Source organism: Zymoseptoria tritici, chromosome 10 (assembly GCF_000219625.1).
Source record: "Zymoseptoria tritici IPO323 chromosome 10, whole genome shotgun sequence".
NCBI classification, from domain to species: Eukaryota; Fungi; Ascomycota; class Dothideomycetes; order Mycosphaerellales; family Mycosphaerellaceae; genus Zymoseptoria; species Zymoseptoria tritici.
In genome coordinates, this window is record NC_018209.1 from 702,793 (window position 1) to 720,429 (window position 17,637).

General features: G+C 55.2%; 6 protein-coding genes across 6 annotated transcripts; 4 read left to right on the top strand and 2 right to left on the bottom strand.

The window, feature by feature from the left end:
- Positions 1–718: 718 nt before the first annotated feature.
- On the bottom strand, positions 719–2,081 carry MYCGRDRAFT_111027 (uncharacterized protein; the record flags this gene model as incomplete). Its single annotated transcript, XM_003849092.1, has 1 exon — positions 719–2,081. One exon carries the CDS (start codon positions 1,172–1,174, stop codon positions 719–721), a length of 456 nt encoding a protein of 151 aa, XP_003849140.1.
- Positions 2,082–3,108: 1,027 nt separating this feature from the next.
- Positions 3,109–6,186, top strand: MYCGRDRAFT_48794 (uncharacterized protein; the record flags this gene model as incomplete). The annotated part of the gene is made up of 5 exons (XM_003848812.1): positions 3,109–3,313; positions 3,368–3,481; positions 3,536–3,566; positions 3,618–5,576; positions 5,628–6,186. Coding segments are annotated over 5 exons (2,868 nt in total), but the record flags the coding sequence as incomplete, so codon positions are not given.
- Positions 6,187–6,886: 700 nt separating this feature from the next.
- MYCGRDRAFT_105930 (uncharacterized protein) lies at positions 6,887–7,723 on the top strand (the record flags this gene model as incomplete). The annotated part of the gene is made up of 1 exon (XM_003848813.1): positions 6,887–7,723. The coding sequence occupies one exon, from the start codon at positions 6,970–6,972 to the stop codon at positions 7,534–7,536; it is 567 nt and encodes a 188-aa protein (XP_003848861.1).
- Positions 7,724–11,463: 3,740 nt separating this feature from the next.
- Positions 11,464–13,115, top strand: MYCGRDRAFT_105932 (uncharacterized protein; the record flags this gene model as incomplete). The annotated part of the gene is made up of 2 exons (XM_003848814.1): positions 11,464–12,577; positions 12,631–13,115. The coding sequence occupies 2 exons, from the start codon at positions 11,515–11,517 to the stop codon at positions 12,942–12,944; spliced, it is 1,377 nt and encodes a 458-aa protein (XP_003848862.1).
- Positions 13,110–14,634, bottom strand: MYCGRDRAFT_111030 (uncharacterized protein; the record flags this gene model as incomplete). Its single annotated transcript, XM_003849091.1, has 2 exons — positions 13,110–13,180; positions 13,430–14,634. 2 exons carry the CDS (start codon positions 14,622–14,624, stop codon positions 13,110–13,112), a joined length of 1,266 nt encoding a protein of 421 aa, XP_003849139.1.
- Positions 14,635–14,875: 241 nt separating this feature from the next.
- Positions 14,876–17,200, top strand: MYCGRDRAFT_96209 (uncharacterized protein; the record flags this gene model as incomplete). Its single annotated transcript, XM_003848815.1, has 5 exons — positions 14,876–14,961; positions 15,084–15,198; positions 15,334–15,556; positions 15,726–16,810; positions 16,874–17,200. 5 exons carry the CDS (start codon positions 14,876–14,878, stop codon positions 17,198–17,200), a joined length of 1,836 nt encoding a protein of 611 aa, XP_003848863.1.
- Positions 17,201–17,637: the final 437 nt, after the last annotated feature.

Here is a 17,637-nt window from a genome sequence, read left to right on the forward strand (position 1 = left end):
GACCCTGTGCGCAAATGCACATGGTGCATTTGCGCACAACTCCATTGCCTGGGTCTCCGCAAGTGTTCTCCACTTGTCGGTCTAGTCCGAGCATTCACCGAAACAGCAGAAGACTGCCGATGGCAGCAGAGCGGCAAGAGAAAGGATCCAAGCCCGAGTATGAGCCGTACGAAGCGCGTGCCAAGACCCGGGAAAGGCTTGACGCACAAGTCAGAGCTTACCATGCGCCGGGAACTCGCACGTGGCGGAGAGGTTTGTATCTTAGCGCGGTCGATTACGCAGGTACCCTCACTACCGTGTCGAGACGCGTGTCAGTCCAGCGGAGGATTCCATCCTGTTTCTTTTATGCGCGCGCACTGCCTCATTATCATTCTTATACTTTACCATTCTCTTTCCCTTTGGGCGGAATGCTCGATATTTCCGATCTCACGATGCATTGCCAAAGATTGAGATTCAACAACGATTAAGGACCACACAAATACCCGAGAAATGAGAGACACGCGATCACAGCATTGGTTATGTCTCCATTGTAGAGAAAGCTGTAAGTTTGTTGAATACATACAACTATCCTTTTTCTCCCAATTTCCTCCTCATGTTGAACCTTGCCGATCCTTTGCCAGAACTTCGATCCGTTTCCATGTGCCACATTATACCATCCATCTCAAGTCCTTTCCTAAGTAGCCTCTCCAATGGGCTTTGTCGTCGAAAGCCTCTCCTACTATTTCCCCTGCGTAAGGGTGATGTAGGCATCGGACGGAGACTGGCAAATCTGGTCTTGCCCAGCGGTGTGGCAGTATGGGTCGGCGATGTGGGTGGTACCGTGGAACGACAAGGTTGGGGCACCGCTTGTGAACAACCGCAACACTCCCGATTCCTGAGAGTAGGCGAAGTAGAAAGCCTCGCTCTCGAGGCAGGGATAGATGACATTGTCCTGCCAGTTGTCGGTTTGCCTCTTGGTGTCTCTGTCAAATGGAATGCAGTGGACGTGGGTGGTGTCGCCGTTGGTCCCGAAGATTTCAAACGTGACGAAGGTGATGTCGTCGTCGTTGGTCTTGCGCTCGGTGAAGCCCTTGATGTCGTAGGTGCGGGACGTGGCCGGGTTTGGGGCCGATGGGGCCGCGATGGCAGAGCCGGCCATCAGGGCGAGAGCAGACGTGATGATGAAGGACTGCATTGTGGTTTGAAAGTGGGTGATTTGACTTGAAGTCTTGTTGAGGTTTGGAGAGTTGAAGCTGCTGTTGAAGATTGTAGTGAAGTTGTTTGTTGATGGGAGCGAGGAGCCGGGTGGACGGACCTATCTATATATGCTCCTAGGCATGGCCCTCTGGACACTTGTTGAGTCCTGATCTTGTCGTGTGAACGACATCCCAGCCGATCGAACGACATATGCCTCGTGTAAGACTCAAGTACAGCACCTTCGCACATCGGACGGTGGGCGTCAGGGGGCTAAGTCTGGGGTTGAATTGGCTGACTGCCTTGCAATCCAGCCATTAGCCTGCGGACAAGGATTGGGTCAGCACACCGACATTGAGAACTCTACCAGGAGGTCCGTGAGAAGCGAACCGACGACTCCGAGTCCATTTGAGCTTGTTGCGTGATTGATGATCGCTGTGAGAGGGCTCGATAGAGTCGTTGACAGTAAGGGATATAAGGTTCCTGAGTACGGGGCACAGTCGGCAAGTCGTATTAGCGTCGGCATTGACCGGCTCGGTGGTGTACATATCGAGAAATGACCTGATCCGTACCCGGTAGACGGTGTCAAGAAGCTTCAGACTGTGGACTGCACATGGTGGGCAGTGCTTACGCCGACAACTCAATCGACATCCTCCACCGGGCAAGAATCGACGATTTCTGGGCTCTGCATTGGTTCCGGAGCTGGCGGTGTTGTCTTCAGGGGACGAGCATTGCTTTCTGTTTTTGGTCCAGAGTCTATATGTCCATCCTGGTATCGACCTCTCCGGCTCATCCGTACACTCCAAGTCATTTTCCACGGCATGCAAAGCATGGAATAGTCGGGCAGTTTTCTACTAAGGTACCAGCAGGAAGATCAAGTCAGTCAGACAGGTGACCTGACTGCGTTGTTGGTTACTCATACAGATGACTTAGCTGTATGGTGGTCGGGAACTCGCACGAGCGGATGCAGGTACCCTCATCTCAGATTCGAAATGTCTGAACCTCGCATCGAGAGGTGTCGGGTGCCAGGTCGGTTTTATGCGATGAAGTGGTACCAGCGGAGGTCCGAACATTGTGAGTCGAGGAGCTCGTGAGTGGAGCTTGATACCTTACTAGTACCCCTGCGTTGAATGAGGTCAGATCTGATAACGACCGACTACTTTTTCGGTTTGATAGCTTGACAGCTTCGCTGTGATACCTAAAGACTCTCAATGCGAGTTGTCGTTCCCGTTCCAACAATTAATTGTTCCTGGGACACCGTGATTCTTGGTCACGCAATTGAGGCACTCAGGTTTTCACCCTTTTTCCATGGTCATGTGACCTCACGAGGCTTTCCATGTGAGCGATAGTCGCGAGTCTCCAAAATTCGACAGAAAGCGATCAATTCCATTCATCGCAGAGCAGAGCATATGGAAAGTTGGAACGGCAACAGAAGTACGATTTGAATACTCTGATTGAATTAGCGATCGCGGGCACGATCTTACGCTGTGCTCGTTCAAAAGTCGCTCCCGTCCTTCTCCACATTTAGAACTATCTGAAGCCTTGGCGAATGCCTTCCGCATACCGGACCGCCAAACCGTAGCGACCTCCTTCCAACTACCCTACGACTTCTCCTTCTACTTCCCTAGGACCACAATTCGCACAACCGGAGCCTTCGACACATCGCGACAGAAATTGCGTCTGCTCCATGCTGACCAACTCCAGATTCGTGTCGTGAGACGCTCGCGCGCGCGCTGTCCTCCACGAATCCGCCACCACCGAGCACGGACCCGATTCCGCGTCCCGCCTGCTGGACCTCACGTTCGCGATCCAGACTCGAAGAGTTGAGACGTCTTTCCACGACCACCACAACTCCTCCATTGTCAGTCTGATCGTCGAATTCGACGCACACCTCACCACCCGTACGCGTGCGCGCGAGTTGCGCTTGCCTCCGCCATGGCAGCGACCGCCGATCGCGCAGCGAATGCCTCCGAGGCTGTCGCGAAACCGTCCATCGAGCACCCTCCGAAACCGACTGCTGCCTTGACACCACCTACTAGTGAAGAGATGAATGAGATGAAGAATGAGTCCCAGGAGGATTCGGAGTTGTCGGATTTGGACTTGGACGAGGATGACGATATGGAGGAGATCAAACCAGATCGTGAGTCGTGATGAATGGGACAATACACAACGCAGGACTGATGTACCTCTGCAGACTACTGGGACGAAGAGAATGGTGGAAGAATTCCCGTCTTCAAGCCTACCATGCAGCAATTTGCAAGCTTCAAGAAATTTGTCGATCGCATTGACTCATATGGAATGAAGTCAGGTATGCTATCGGTAATATGTCTGTTGCTACTGACCTATTGCTGACCCATGACAGGTATCGTGAAAGTCATCCCACCCAAGGAATGGTATGTGGCACCTTTGAGTATACTCATCGAACAAGTCCTAACACAATACAGGCGCGACAACCTTCCCGCGTTGGACGAATACGTGAAGCGAATTCGAATCAAGAATCCGATCACTCAGGAGTTTAACGGCACATTTGGAACCTACACACAGCAGAACGTCGAGAAGCAGCGATCGTACAATCTTCCGGAGTGGAAGGCCTTGACCGAGGAATCCCAGTATCAACCACCGGCACGGCGAGGTGAGAGGCGAAAGAATCAGGAAAAGGTTGTGCGAGGTGGCGGTGGCCTCCGTGGACGTGCTGCAGCGGCTGCAGCTGCCCCAGCTGATGGTGGCGAGCCGCCGGCGAAGAGAAAGCCAGGTCGTCCACGTCGTAATCCACTGCCGACCGAGGAGCCTGCTTCAGATGACGAATCGAAACGCAAGACCAACGGAAAGACCCCGCCAACGCCCAGTTCTCCTGCTCCTGCCAAGAAGCCGAGAGGACGTCCACCAAAGGGCGGCCAGAACAAGTCCGTGTCCTCCCGTCGACTGAATAACACATCGGAAGCAGTTGACGTAGTGGACGAAAAGGCGTTCAAGAACTTCGACTATCGCATGGACGGTCTCGACGAGTACACTCCGGAACGCTGTGCTGAACTCGAAACACATTACTGGAAAAGTCTTGGGTTCAACCAACCTATGTATGCCGCCGATATGCCGGGCTCTCTCTTCGACGAAACTCCCAACAGCTGGAATGTGGCGAAGTTGGAGAATCTGCTTGATGTCCTCGGTACCAAGGTTCCAGGTGTCAATACCGCGTATCTTTACATGGGAATGTGGAAGGCAACGTTCGCTTGGCATCTGGAGGATGTGGACCTCTACAGCATCAACTACATCCACTTCGGCGCCCCGAAGCAATGGTACAGTATATCTCAGGAAGACGCACGCAAATTCGAGAAGGCGATGAAGTCCAACTGGCCTGTCGACGCCAAGAACTGCGATCAGTTTCTCCGGCACAAGACCTACCTGATATCTCCCGATGTCCTGCAGAAGCAGTATGGCGTCAAGGTCAACAAGCTGGTCCATTACGAGGGCGAATTCGTTATCACATATCCATACGGCTACCACTCGGGCTACAATATCGGCTACAACTGCGCCGAGTCGGTCAACTTCGCTACTGAGTCATGGCTTGAATATGGTCGCATCGCTCGCAAGTGCAATTGCGAGTCGGACAATGTGTGGGTTGATGTTTCGGAGATCGAGCGGAAGTTGCGTGGTGAGCCGACACCGGAGTACTACGAGGAGACCGATGAGGAAGACGATCTTGAAGATGAAGACGGAGGAAACTTACCATCTCCTCCTGCAAGTGTCAAAGGACAGAAGGCACCTTCGAAGAAACGCAAGCGCGAAACGAAGCAAGAAGCGCCGAAGAAGAAGAAGAAGATTCGGATCCGCATTCGTGCCCCGACCCGCGAGCCGTGCACTATGTGTCCGAACGACAATCCGTGGGAGCCACTGCTGCCCACCGACAATGGCAAAAAGGCTCATCTGTCGTGTGCTCTATACACTCCGGAGACATTCATCACGACCGAGAATGGCAAGCAGAAGGTTTGTGGTGCAGCGAATATCGACAAGGCGAGGCTGGAGCTGAAGTGCAACTACTGCCGCTCCAAGCGTGGCGCTTGCTTTCAGTGCTCGTCCAAGAAGTGCACGCGAGCCTTCCACGCTAGCTGCGCGGTGGCCGCCGGTGTGCTTGTGGATTCTGGTCTGGTGCCGACTTTCGACGAGGATGGCACTGAGTACTATGAGGAAGGTTATGACTTCCGATGCCGATACCACAGGCCGAAAATGCCCAAGAATCCTAATCTGGACGCCATGGAGAGCAGCAAGCGCATCAACAACTTTGCCAAGGAGCTCAAGCCGAACGACACGGTGCAGGCGCAGTATGTCGGGGCTGAGGTCTTCGGTGGTCTTGTTATCGAGAACAGGCCGAGCGAATTGACCCTTGTTGTTGATGTTCTGCCTGATGGGTAAGCTGCCATTTCGCTATATGCATCTCTTCGAAGCTAACGATTGTTCAGGGAGCGAGTTGAAGTCGAGTACAAATACGTCTGCGTCTTGGACCCTGACGATTCTGTACGACCCAAGCCATCCGCCAGCGCTCTTCCCATGCCCGAGAATATGCACAAGATGAATTTCTCCCTCGCGAATCGCCAAGATGGTGTTCCGACACAAGATGAGCTATTCAACAACGACCCCAATTATAAGTGGCACGACTTCTACAACCTTCACACCCCACCACCAGGCTACCAAAGCTCCCTCTTGAAAGCACCGCAGAAGCTCAAGGTCGATTTTGCCTCGCCGGATCAGCTTTATTACTACCTTCCAAAGATCTCGACCGAAGCCAAAGTGTTCTTCACGGACAAGCCAGGCGGCACGAAGGCAGTTCCAAAGGCCAACTTCATGGATCGCATGACCACCAAACCCGCCTACAACTATCCGCCAGCCAAGCAGTCCTTGCCGCCTGCTTCCTCCAATGCATCTGGACCCATGCGCATACAGCCGGCTCAAAATGCGGTGGCTATGAACGCTGCTGCGGCGGCGCGCGACAGCGCAAAACCGTATGTCTACAAGCCAAAGGAACCGGCGAGGCCAAACGCCTTGTGTGCTGTCGACTACCAGGCTTTGGCTAACCAGCGCAGCTTTCTCGCCGAGGGCCATCGCCAATCATACGGCCAAGCACAGCCGCAAGCGCAGCAGATCCAGCCACACCAGCTGCATCAGCAATACCCACAAGCAATGCAGTATAGCTATCCGCACAACGATGTTAGCCGCACCCCAACCCCGCTGCGATCGTTCCCATCTGATCAGTACTACTCCTCGAAGACACTGCCGGCGGCCTATCAGGGCGAGTACTCGTCGTTCCGGCGACAATCTCAGGGTGCTCAGACCATGCAGCGACCAGTCTTCGAGAACGCAGGGTTCACTCCGTCAAACTCGCAACAGCGAATGGCGCCAAATTATGGAACAGCTCCACATGGCGGTACCATGCCGGGGAACGGAACATCCATGCCACCGAATCCATACGCGCCAGGAGTGAGCAGCCGGCCATCATCTGCTGCGCAAAACCGCCACTCTCCTAACGCTACTCACGCCGACCCCACAACGTCCGACGATGCGCATACAGACGTGGCATACATCCAGAATCTGCAAAAGTACCCGTACCTCATGAACAGCTTCTGTCGCCGACCTAAGGTATATGAGTCGCCATACCCTGTCGGAGGTGGATTCGCGCCGAAATATCAGCCCCTCGAGCTGCACAAGCAAGACGAGCATGGACCAATCTCACATCGCACTCCTTCCAACTCGATTTCGGGCGATGCCGCGAGGCCAAGTAGCCAACAGTGGACGCCGCCATCGAAGATGTGGACTGGCCCGCCACCGGCCGCGGACGCAGCATACCGCCAACAAGCACAATCCCAGCCAGCTTCCCAGCGCTACGTGCAGGTTTCTCACCAGACTCCGCAGGAGTTCCAGCGACAGATCCAAGGTCTTCCGAGCACGGCGAGTCGTGAAGGCGCCCATGCGAGAATGCTCCGAGAGCAGGGCTACCAGGCATATTCTCCTTCCACCGGCTTTCCACGAAACAGCTTTGGCCAGACGTACGACACTGCAAAGATGTGGCACAGCCCGCAGGCGCCGACACCAAGTCCACTGTCGGATCCCAACACTCCGGGCTACGCACATTCTCGTGGTCAGACGCCGAACAACATGACGCACTGGAATGCGATGGCTCGACCAGACATGTCATACATGGTCACTCAGCGAGCTCCGCAGCAGCATTACCAACCGCAACAGTACCAGCAACAGCCCCCGCCACCGCAGCAGCAATACCAACAGCAGCTGCCACAGCAACAACAGGCGCCCGGTGCTGGGTACGGTCCGATGTTGCCTCAGATGGGAGGGCACGAGACGTGGAGGTACAACTAGGAGGCAGTATAGATTACGCCTCGTGCGGGAGCATTTCGATGGTGATGAATAAGGAGGAGGATGCAGGGCAGCAGCAATTGACAACATCATGCAGTCACGAAGAAGGGACCATGCGATTAGTGAATACCTTAGGCTTGGATGATATTGTAGAATACAGAGTTTTGCAATGGCACGATCGCTCCGCTCTAGTCATAGATGACCCAGCCGTCATGTTGACCTTGTCTGGTTCAATTTCGACATAAATGACGCTGCTGCTCGTGTGCGGCCTGAGGCATTAACGACAGCAATGGATTTTCAGCAAAGTGAGAAGAACCCGACGAGTGCAAAGGCACGTATCATGTATGAAACATCAGTACGAACTCTGAATCACGCAGACTACCCATCCTACCGTGAGAACGGAAGTCCCTTATATGCGTCAAAGTAATGCCGATTCGACAATGCAAGGAACGTCTCTCCGGACTCGCGTGCCTGCCGAGGAGCCCAATGGGGTAAAGCTTCCTCCGATTCTGCTCTTGCAGCCCTTTGGAGCAAGCAGCCACACTTATTATCTGCACAACAGCATTAAAGAAGCTCCCACATGAATCGTCCATCACGCCGTCCATCCATCGCATTGTAACCACCTCCTCCCCGTGTACCATATCACCACCACCGCTCGACATTCCGCTCCGCCATCCCCGACTCGCAGCATCCTCCTCTGGACCAGCTGCCATCCTCCAACCACCGACTCGCGTCCGTTGCTTCTCGCTCTTTCGCACCTCTGCACTCGAACAAAATGGCGCATTCTTTCGCTTCCGCTGCCGCCGGCGTCAACTCCAATGCAAATTCCAATCCACCACGCGACCCAGCTTCCGACTGGTGAGTTCTTCTCGAAAGCCCACAAGTGGCGCGACGTCACCGCGAGCACACGCGACAAACACTGCTTCCTTTGCCAAGACATTTTACTGACATCTATGGTGTGATCTATAGGGCTCGTAGAACGAACGGAGCGACTCAGACCTTCCGTCGACCATCGGGCGCCACGACGACACCTTCTGCAACTCCACAAACCGACGGCGCGGCTTCTCAACCCGCGCGTTACGTTCCTCCGCATCGCAACGGCACCATTCCTGACACTCGCTACACCCGCGAACAGCTTCTCGACATCTACAAGAGCCAATTGAGTTCAGAGGGCGGCTTGCGGGACGGCCTGCCGAATCTCGTGGTGGGTGGCTGGGCGCCGGACATCACCAATGGAAATTCGTCAGGTTGGGGCAGGAATGACCACTCTCGCGAAGCTCAGAACGGACCTGACGCGTGCTGGGATCGAGAAGGGAACGTCGAACCATTAGGATTGGTGGAGATGGATGATGAAGAGCGTGAGGTGAGCTTTGACAACCACACATGCGAGAGTGGAGAGCGAATACTAATTTGCGAGGATAGTTCTTCATGACGTCCGTCAACACCCCTCTGAAATCTGCCCCGGCTCCTCACAAGGACGGTCAAGCTCCAAATGGTCTCGGTGGCCGCAAACTTTCGATTTCCAACAATGCTGCTAGTCCTGGTGGTTACGGACTCCCTTCCCCTAGTCTGACTAGAGGTGCGGGTCGCCGCCGTGAGACCAGCGAGTCTTATCCCTTCCCGCAGAACGTCTCCTCGCCGGGAGGCTTCGGCCGTGACGACACCCGTGCTCAGTCGCCGCCTGCCTCGCTGCTCCGCCGGAGGACCGACATCAAAGACGCTGGCAAGACAGAGGGAAGTGAAAGTGAGGATAAAAGTACCAACCCTTTTGGCTCGATCAAGCGGAATCCCAATGGACCTCTCTCTGCTGGATTCGCAGCCCCTACGTCGCCCTGGTCTGCTGGTCCTCAAAGCGCGGGAATGTCTCCAATGGGCTCTTTTGGTAATTTTGGTCTTGGTAGCGGTGCAGGACAATTGCCTGGATCTGCTGAGAAGAGCCGCGCGTTGGGGAGTGGCCGAGCGGAAAGCCGGTTCAAAAATGTTCTGAGCAAAGATGGAGGAGAGGAGTCTTCGCAAAGGACATTGGAGAGCAAGGCCAGCATGACCGGATTGTCTAGGGTGAATGAGAATGAATCCTGGCAACCTCAAGGTCGTGGTGGTCCATCGGAATCTGCTGAAGATAACCAGCCAAGTGGCAGCGCAGTCCTCGCTGCGGACGCCGATGCCAGTCCATCGAACCCTAGGCAAGGCTATCGCGGCTTCGGAACCCCCAGCCGCCAAGGCACACAGGACGATTTCGGCTTCGGCGCCTTTGGTATGACTTCTGACACAGCGCATGGCTTTGGCAACACGCGCGCCGGCCAGTCTGCCGCCGGCAACACCGAGCCGATGAGCCCCACCGGAACCAATCCATATCAATCTCCCGAGCAGCAGGGCGTCGATCGCATGACTGAAGAACCCGAACACGACATAAGCGAATCCCACAGCGCGCATCTGCCTGGACTCGGCGGACTGGGTGGCCTCGGTGCGCTGCCAAATCTTGGACGGGTACCCGGCGGTCCTGCGGGTGACCGCAGTCAGACCTCTAGCGTTGGTCCCAATCGCGGCTTTGGAGGCTTAGGCGGCCTTGGTCAGTTGGGCAATGTAGGCGCTGGAGGATGGCCTTCGTCTCAAGCAGGTCTCGGCACTCCTGGCAGACAGACTGCTGGACTATCAAACGCCTTCGGCAATGGCCTCTTCAACATGTCGGACGTACAATCTCCAGGACTTGCTGGTCTTGGAGGCGGTATGCTTGGTGGTCCCGGAGCGCCATATGGAGGAAGCCGCATGGCTAGCATGTTCCCGCCCAGTATGCAGGATTCGATGCGCCAGCACGATGCTCATCACGATGACGGCAATGGTAGATTCGGCGCATTTGACCAGAGCAGGGGCACGGATAGTCCATTCGGCAATCCGGGGTTTGCCGGACAGCAAGACACTGGAGACGGTCAATTTGGCCAGGAACAGGACAATTCTCAATCCCACGGCCAATCTCAGGTCCAGGGTAGCTCTGCTTCCAACCAGCCTCCTGCTCCCCAGCAGCGGACCATGGTCATGCCCGATCGTATGAGATGGATCTACCGTGATCCGCAGGGACAGACTCAAGGCCCCTGGTCCGGTCTGGAAATGCACGACTGGTACAAGGCTGGATTCTTCTCGCCCGAGCTGCTGGTCAAGAAGTATGAGGACCCGGATTACGAGCCTCTGGCTCAGCTGATTCGTCGCATTGGTAACTCTCGTGAGCCGTTTTTGGTGCCCCAGATTGGTATCCCTCATGGTGCTCCGTCGACCGCTGCCGCTACTCCTTGGGCTGGTGCTGGACCTGCTCCAGGCCCTGCTCCAGTGGCTGGAGGTGCTCAGCCGCCATTCGCTTCCAGCTTCCCAAGCTTCGGGACGACTTTGACCGCTGATCAGCAGAACGCCCTTGAGCGTAGGAAGCAAGAGGAGCAGTATCTTATGGCTCGTCAGAAGGAACATCTCGCGCAAGCTCAGATAGCCCAGCGCATGCACGGGCACTCGCTCGCCGGTCAGCTTCACCACCATGCGAGTGCGCACAGTCTGCAGTCTCAGCCCAGCTTTGGCAGCATCGCAAGCCCTACCGCCTACCAGCCTAGCCCTATCCAGGGTCCTGCTGCTGGTGGTCCGGTTGGTCAAGGCTTCTTCGACAACTCTTTCCGTGGACCACAGGCGGGTGGCCTTGGCGCCGTTGGCGTAGGCATTGACTCTCTTGGAAACATTCGCGAAGAAGAGATCCCAGGCATGGACAGATTGAACCTTGGAGGCAATCGTGCCGGAGCTGGACAATTTGGCGCTCCCGGACAGCCCTTCTCAGCGCAGCAGCATGGCCAGGACGATCATGACAAGCAGATCCACCGGATGCTTCAAGATCGTGCGAGATTGCAGCAAGAGCAGACTGAGCATGACGCCCGTCAGAACAATGATGAGGGACCGGAGACGAACGAGCGCCTGCAGCAGTTCCAGCAATTGCAGCAACAGAATTCGATGTCAACGATCGATGCTCGCTTTCATCAAGCACAGGAGAAGGCCCTCGCCACTGAGACAAAGGCCGCCACCAAGGCAGAGCAGCCATCCCAGGAGCCGCTTTCTTTGACCGAGCAAGTCCAGAAAGCCGCTTCGGCCAAGCACTCGCCGGCACCTCAACAGCCTGGCCTGCCTCAGCCCTTCCCACCTGCGCCATCTCAGTCTCCATTGCCAGCACCAGCTGCACAGCGTGCTGGTAGGCAGAGCGTCGCTGACCAGCTTCAGACCGACTCTCGCGATCGTTCCTCGACTCCGTCTGTTGACACTCCCAGTATCGCGGTCGCGCCATGGGCCAAGGAGCCAGCTGAAGCTTCTCGCGGACCTTCTCTCAAGGAGATTCAAGAGGCAGAGGCTAAGAAGGCTGCTGAAGCCGAAGAGGTTGCCGCAGCCGCTCGTCGTGCTGCTTTTCAACGCGAGCTGGAGGCTCAAGCTCACGTGAACACCGCTCCTCAGCCAGGTCTGCCAACATCCTCTACTTGGGGTGCCGTAACGCCAACTGCAGGCACGCCAACTGGCGCCATGCCTGCTGCATGGGCCAAGACTGCTAGCAAACCTGCTGGACCAACCGCGTCCAAGACTCTAGCTCAGATCCAGAAGGAGGAAGAGGCACGTAAGAGAAAGTTGGCCGCCGCTGCTGCTGCCGCTCAGGCCCAAGCCAGCCTTATGGGCGCTGCGCCTGCTCCCGCGGTAGGTAAGAGCTACGCGACTTTAGCCGGCAAGATCACCATTCCTCCAGTCAACCCGAACGCTCCTGGTTCGGCGTGGACTACTGTCGGTGCGAGCGGGAAGGTCAAGACTCCCGGTGGTCCAGCGATCAGCCCAGCTAGCACGCGCACTGCGAGTCAGGGTGTGCTCCCAGCTGCGGCATCCATTCCTGCTGCGATTGCATCTCCCGCACTCGTCAGAAAAGCTCCAGTCAGCCGCTCAGCCTCGATGGCCAACCCAGGTGCTGTCAATCCTCATGATGAATTTCGCAAGTGGGCTATCAACGAGCTGAGGCCTGATCTGAAGAAGGGTATCAATGGTGAGTCGAAGGATTCTCACTCCATGTAGAGAATTGTGCTAACTTTCCCGCAGTTGATGAGTTCGTCGGAACGCTTGTCATCCTCCCACCCGAGAGCGAGGTCATCACCGAGGCTGTGCATGGTGTCTCAAACACGATCGACTCCCGCCACTTCGCCGAAGAATTCATTCGCCGCAAGCGTCTCGCCGACAAGGGCCTTGTGGACACCAGCATTCCGAAGAGCGCATCGCCAGCTCTCGCCGCAGACAACAAGACTGGTGGTTGGAACGAAGTCGCAAAGAAGGGTCCGAGCAAGGAGCCCGTGAAGGAGGAGGCTAACGGCAACTTCCGCGTTGTAGCATCGAAGAAGAAGGGAGGAAAGAAGTAGATGTGGGTTGGATGTCAGAAGCGATGTCATTCGTTGACAATGAACTTGACGACTGATCGTCCAATTGATGAACGGCTTGTAAAACGATTGAGTGGGCGGAGTATGTAAGATATCACAGCCGCAGAACCACTATCCGTTCGCTCACTATACTTTCACCTTGGTGGATCACAATTTACACTTCTCCTCCAGCCCCTTTCCCGTCCTCCACGCTTCATTCCCAACCATAGCCTGCTTATCTAACGTCCTCCAGCCTTCCGGTCCCTCCTCCAGTCCATTTTTCTTCCCTTTTGGTACATCCCTCCACGCGAAAAGCCGCGTGTACGCCGACTCCTTTCTCTCCATAACATCAACCACATGCTCGCCCAACACGGGCAAGAATTTGAACCCATGTCCCGACCCGCCGCTTGCAACAACGAGATTCTCGTGTTTGGGCACGTAGTCGATCAGGAAGGAGTTGTCGACGCTGTCGGTGTACCAGCACAGACGGCAGGTGGTGAGGTCGAGGGTGAGAAGGTCCGGGAGATGAGTGACGCAGAAAGTGCGGAGGACACGCATTGCCTCCGCTGGGATCTGATCGAGAGACGTTTCGGGGTACGAGATGGCGGTCTTGTCTGTCGAGGATGGTGTCTGAGATGGGCGAGTGTATGACGTCCATTTTGCTCCACGGAAAGCGATTTTGAGCACGTTGTCTGGTGTCAAAGGAAGGCCGTAGATGCCTCCAAACCCGCCGGAGTCGGAGCCAAACCCGCCCATGTCCCACGACCAGACGGGGAAGTTGTCGCCGGAGAATCTAGCTCGTAAATCGGGTCTGGACCCTGGGATGTGGATACCGAGAATACTGCCCGCGGTCGTTTCGAGAAGTTGTTCGGTTTCTGGCAGGAGAGAAGGTGTCCAGCCTCCGCACGCGATGAGGACAAAGTCGGCGGTGTGGCGTTCGAAGGCTGCTGTTGTGATTGCTGTTACGCGGTCGCCGGCTTTGAGGAGAGATTTGAGGGCGTGGCTGGGTCCGAAGTGGGTTGTCACGTGTCCGGAGCGTTGGCAGAGGTGTAGTGCCCAGGCACAGGCGTGGCTGGCGAGGACGAAGCCTGCTGTTGTGTCGAGAATGCCATCGGTGGGAAGGTCGCGGGACAGGCGATCGAAGGGATCGAGCTTTGAAGACGGAGTACCGGCTTTGAGGGCATCATTTCTACGCTGGGGGTCGGAGGTGCGGTATTGAGTGTCTTTGATGCTGGCTGGGAAGTTTGCTTGCGTGTCGATCTCGCTTTGTGCTAGACCTCCGTTGCCGCCACTCAGTCGGAGGAAGCCAACGTTATGCCACAGCTTGAGGTCTTGCGAGAGAGAATCTGGCAGTTCGGATGCCGGCGTTGCAGAGAGTTCCTCGTTCCATCGTTGCCACTCTGGCATAGCCTTGAAGGCGAGGTCTTGGTACAGATATTGCCCGCCATAGGATGCTCGGACGATCTTGTTGATGTCGCAGCTCGCTCCATCGGCTCCGGCGGACTCAGCGTAGTGATTTGAGTGGAAGGGTTGGCGGTCGAAGAGGTGGATGTTCGTATAGCCTCTTTTGAGGAGGTGGAGAGTCGTTGATAGGCCGAAGACGCCGGCGCCGACGATTAAGATCTTCGAATTGTGGTTGAGAGACAGATTCGGCTCTCTTGACATTCTGGAAGCTCTCTGCATGAACTCAACCGACGTGTTGATCAATACCTACTCGATGTTATGGAGTCACAGGTCCGGGTGTGGTCTAGATAGGTGAATTCACTAGGTAGCTTGGCTAGCGTCTTTGAGGTGAAGTCGTTGCCCACCAATCACGCTGCTCACAAAAGCGGGTCCAAAGTCCACGTCTGTCAACAGAGAGTATCCTGATTCCCTCATCACCGGACACTCGATTTTACGCTCACGCCCAATGTGCAAACCATCATCGATAGGCAATGGAAGCCTCCTCCAAGCATGGTCCACGAAGATTCGTGACTCAGGCACAAAGCGCAGCAGCGGCTGTCGCAGCGGCCTCAACTTGGTGTGATTCATCCGTCGATCGGTACCCGTGGTGGCTGTGAAATCAAAGCGCCTAATAAGCTGTATCATGCGCGTTCAATTACTGACAGCTCTTTCATCATACTCATCACAAATTATACACAGTCATGGAACCCACCAAAGCCTGCAGCAGATAGCAAGCGCTGCCGCACAGGCAGCAAAATCCGCTTCAAGCGCGGCCGCGACACTACGACGATACGATGAAACTGGCAACGCTTTTGTAAGAACGGAAAGCTGCGATCCGCTGATGAGCCTCATCTCTTCCAGGCATAGGGCTCATGCGTAAAATCTCAGGAACATGGCGCAGGCATGTGGCCTGATACTAGATGTTCGTGCACTCTGCAATGCCTTTCAGCTTGTCGGCACTCGGCTGCGGAGGATTGTGCGCCGGTCGTTCACTGAAGCCTGGGAGCCGGTCGAAGATAGCAGCAGAGTTTGGGAGTCGCTTCGAGCTCAAGTCTCTGACTGTGAGGTGTCTGTTGAGCAGCTCCAAGTGTCCCTCGCGAAACTGCCACAAATCAACAGCTTTCATCTTGGCCCTTTATTGGAAGCGCTGACGCTGCATATGGATGCCCATGGTAAGGATCTATGGAAACATGGAAACACAGTGCTTACGGTCGGAAAGACATCACCGAGGCCAGGAATAGGATCAAGTCCCAGACTGCCACCCTGCAGATGGCCCTTTTGACGGTCTCGATGTGAGTGTAACGGAATCGGACCTTCCATTGCTACTGATATGTGACAGAGAAGTCTCCTATCTCGGACGGAAGCGCGTTGATCATAGACTCAAGGTCGAACTCTTCTTTCTTGGAGAGTGCCGGGATCGATTGGCCTCTCTCAGAGCAGAGAGGCGCAAGATGACGCTTGAAGATGCCTCTACCGGGAGCCAAATCCTAAGAAGAGGCCGAAAAACGTATTCTTGCGGCGAAGCGCTCTACTCAGCCAGTGTACACGGTGGCTCGGCTCTCGAGGTCATTGCCGGACGGACGAATGATGATCTGCAATGGCGAAGGAGTGTGGCTATCACAGTGGACTACCTTGACATTACAGAGAAGTTTCCGCAGGCTGGAGCTTCATTGCAGTCGTCACCCGTCATTGATTGGCACGTCCAACGGCAGACAGGAGGCATCAGGGCACCTCCTCCACCTTACTGTCCTCGTTCACCTTCCGCAGATCTCCAGCAAAGGCTTGACAATCTGCGCCTACCAGATGGCCATTTTGAAATCAGCCATCATATTCATCTCGCACGAAATTGCCTCAAGGCTGCACAGGCGGCTTTTCTTGAGGAACGCTACCGCCAATGTCGTGCGGACGTCCAACAAAGCTCAGAACTAGCCAGAACATTACCCGTGCAGGACGAACAACAAGTCGACTCTCTGGACCGGGTACGACTGAATGCACTTTGCTCCTACCATCTCGACTCTCCAAGGACCGCCCTCGAGTCGCTACATTATGCCCTTACCTTCGTCGAAAGTGCAGCTCGACATCCCAAGGACTTCATCGCCATTCACCAGGCTCTGGCGGAACTGTACACTGAGATGTCCAACTTCACTCAGGCGGAAATATGGTGTCAGAAGACACTGGATGCCGCAAGAGTGTGTTTTCCGCCCAAATCAACCTCAATTTCAGAAGCATATGCGTTGATGTCCGCCATCAAGGCCTTTCAGAAAGACGACTTCGACGCCACGTACTACATGGATCTGATCCCTCCCGAGCAGCTGTCAATGCCGAGCATGTGCAGATTGATCCTGCTAAGACGGTTTCTTCCAAGATCTTTGACTATCTTCACCAATTTCGGCGAGCTGGTACTTCCGTGCAATGCAAAGAAACTAGTAAGTCGACAGCATACACCGCAATTCAAATACCGACTTGACATTACGCTGATCGATACTCAGACGGCCGAAGAACGTAGCGATCTGCTTGCCCTCAGCGGTCTGGTCCGGAACCACTCACTCAGGATTCGAAAGGCGGATTCACACAAAACAAGCTCGCACCGCGAAGTTCTGTCGATCTCACAGGATGACGAAAGCTGCGGGCCTGTAATCCATTTGTACGTTACGCCGGCAGGGTACTCCTGGGGTGTAGACAAGGATAAGCTGATCCGTATCAATGGCGATGTCAGCTCGATGACGATGCAGAAGATCGAGGCGGCGTTGAATTCTTCGTGGTATAGAAAGCGACGCCATGTCGAAGTCGAGTGTACTCAGCTCGAGTTCGACTAACAGTGGTGGAGTGGCGAACGATTGATCGACAGACGAGATTTTGAGAACAGTGATGAAATGGCCAGAGTCAACAATCTTTATTAAGCGCTGACGGTTTTCCTAATCTGGGGAATCACGACGGCACCTTTTCCAACGCCGTTGCTTTCGCCTCATCAACCTGGATAAGGCTTCCTGCCAACACCGTAATGACTGACTGTATCCAAGCTCACTCCGCTAATAGTTACAAATCTCTCGTTCCCACCACGAGCTCTCCATTTTTTACAACATTCCCAAAACCGCCATACCGACACCACCAATCGCCGCGGCGGCGACCATGGGTCCGTTGGTTGGTGCCATGGCCTCAGAGGTTCCAGTCTTGGTAGCTTTGGAAGCACTGGCCTTGACGGACGAGATCTTCGAGGAGATGGAGCTGGCAACGTCGCTGGAGGCGCTGGAGA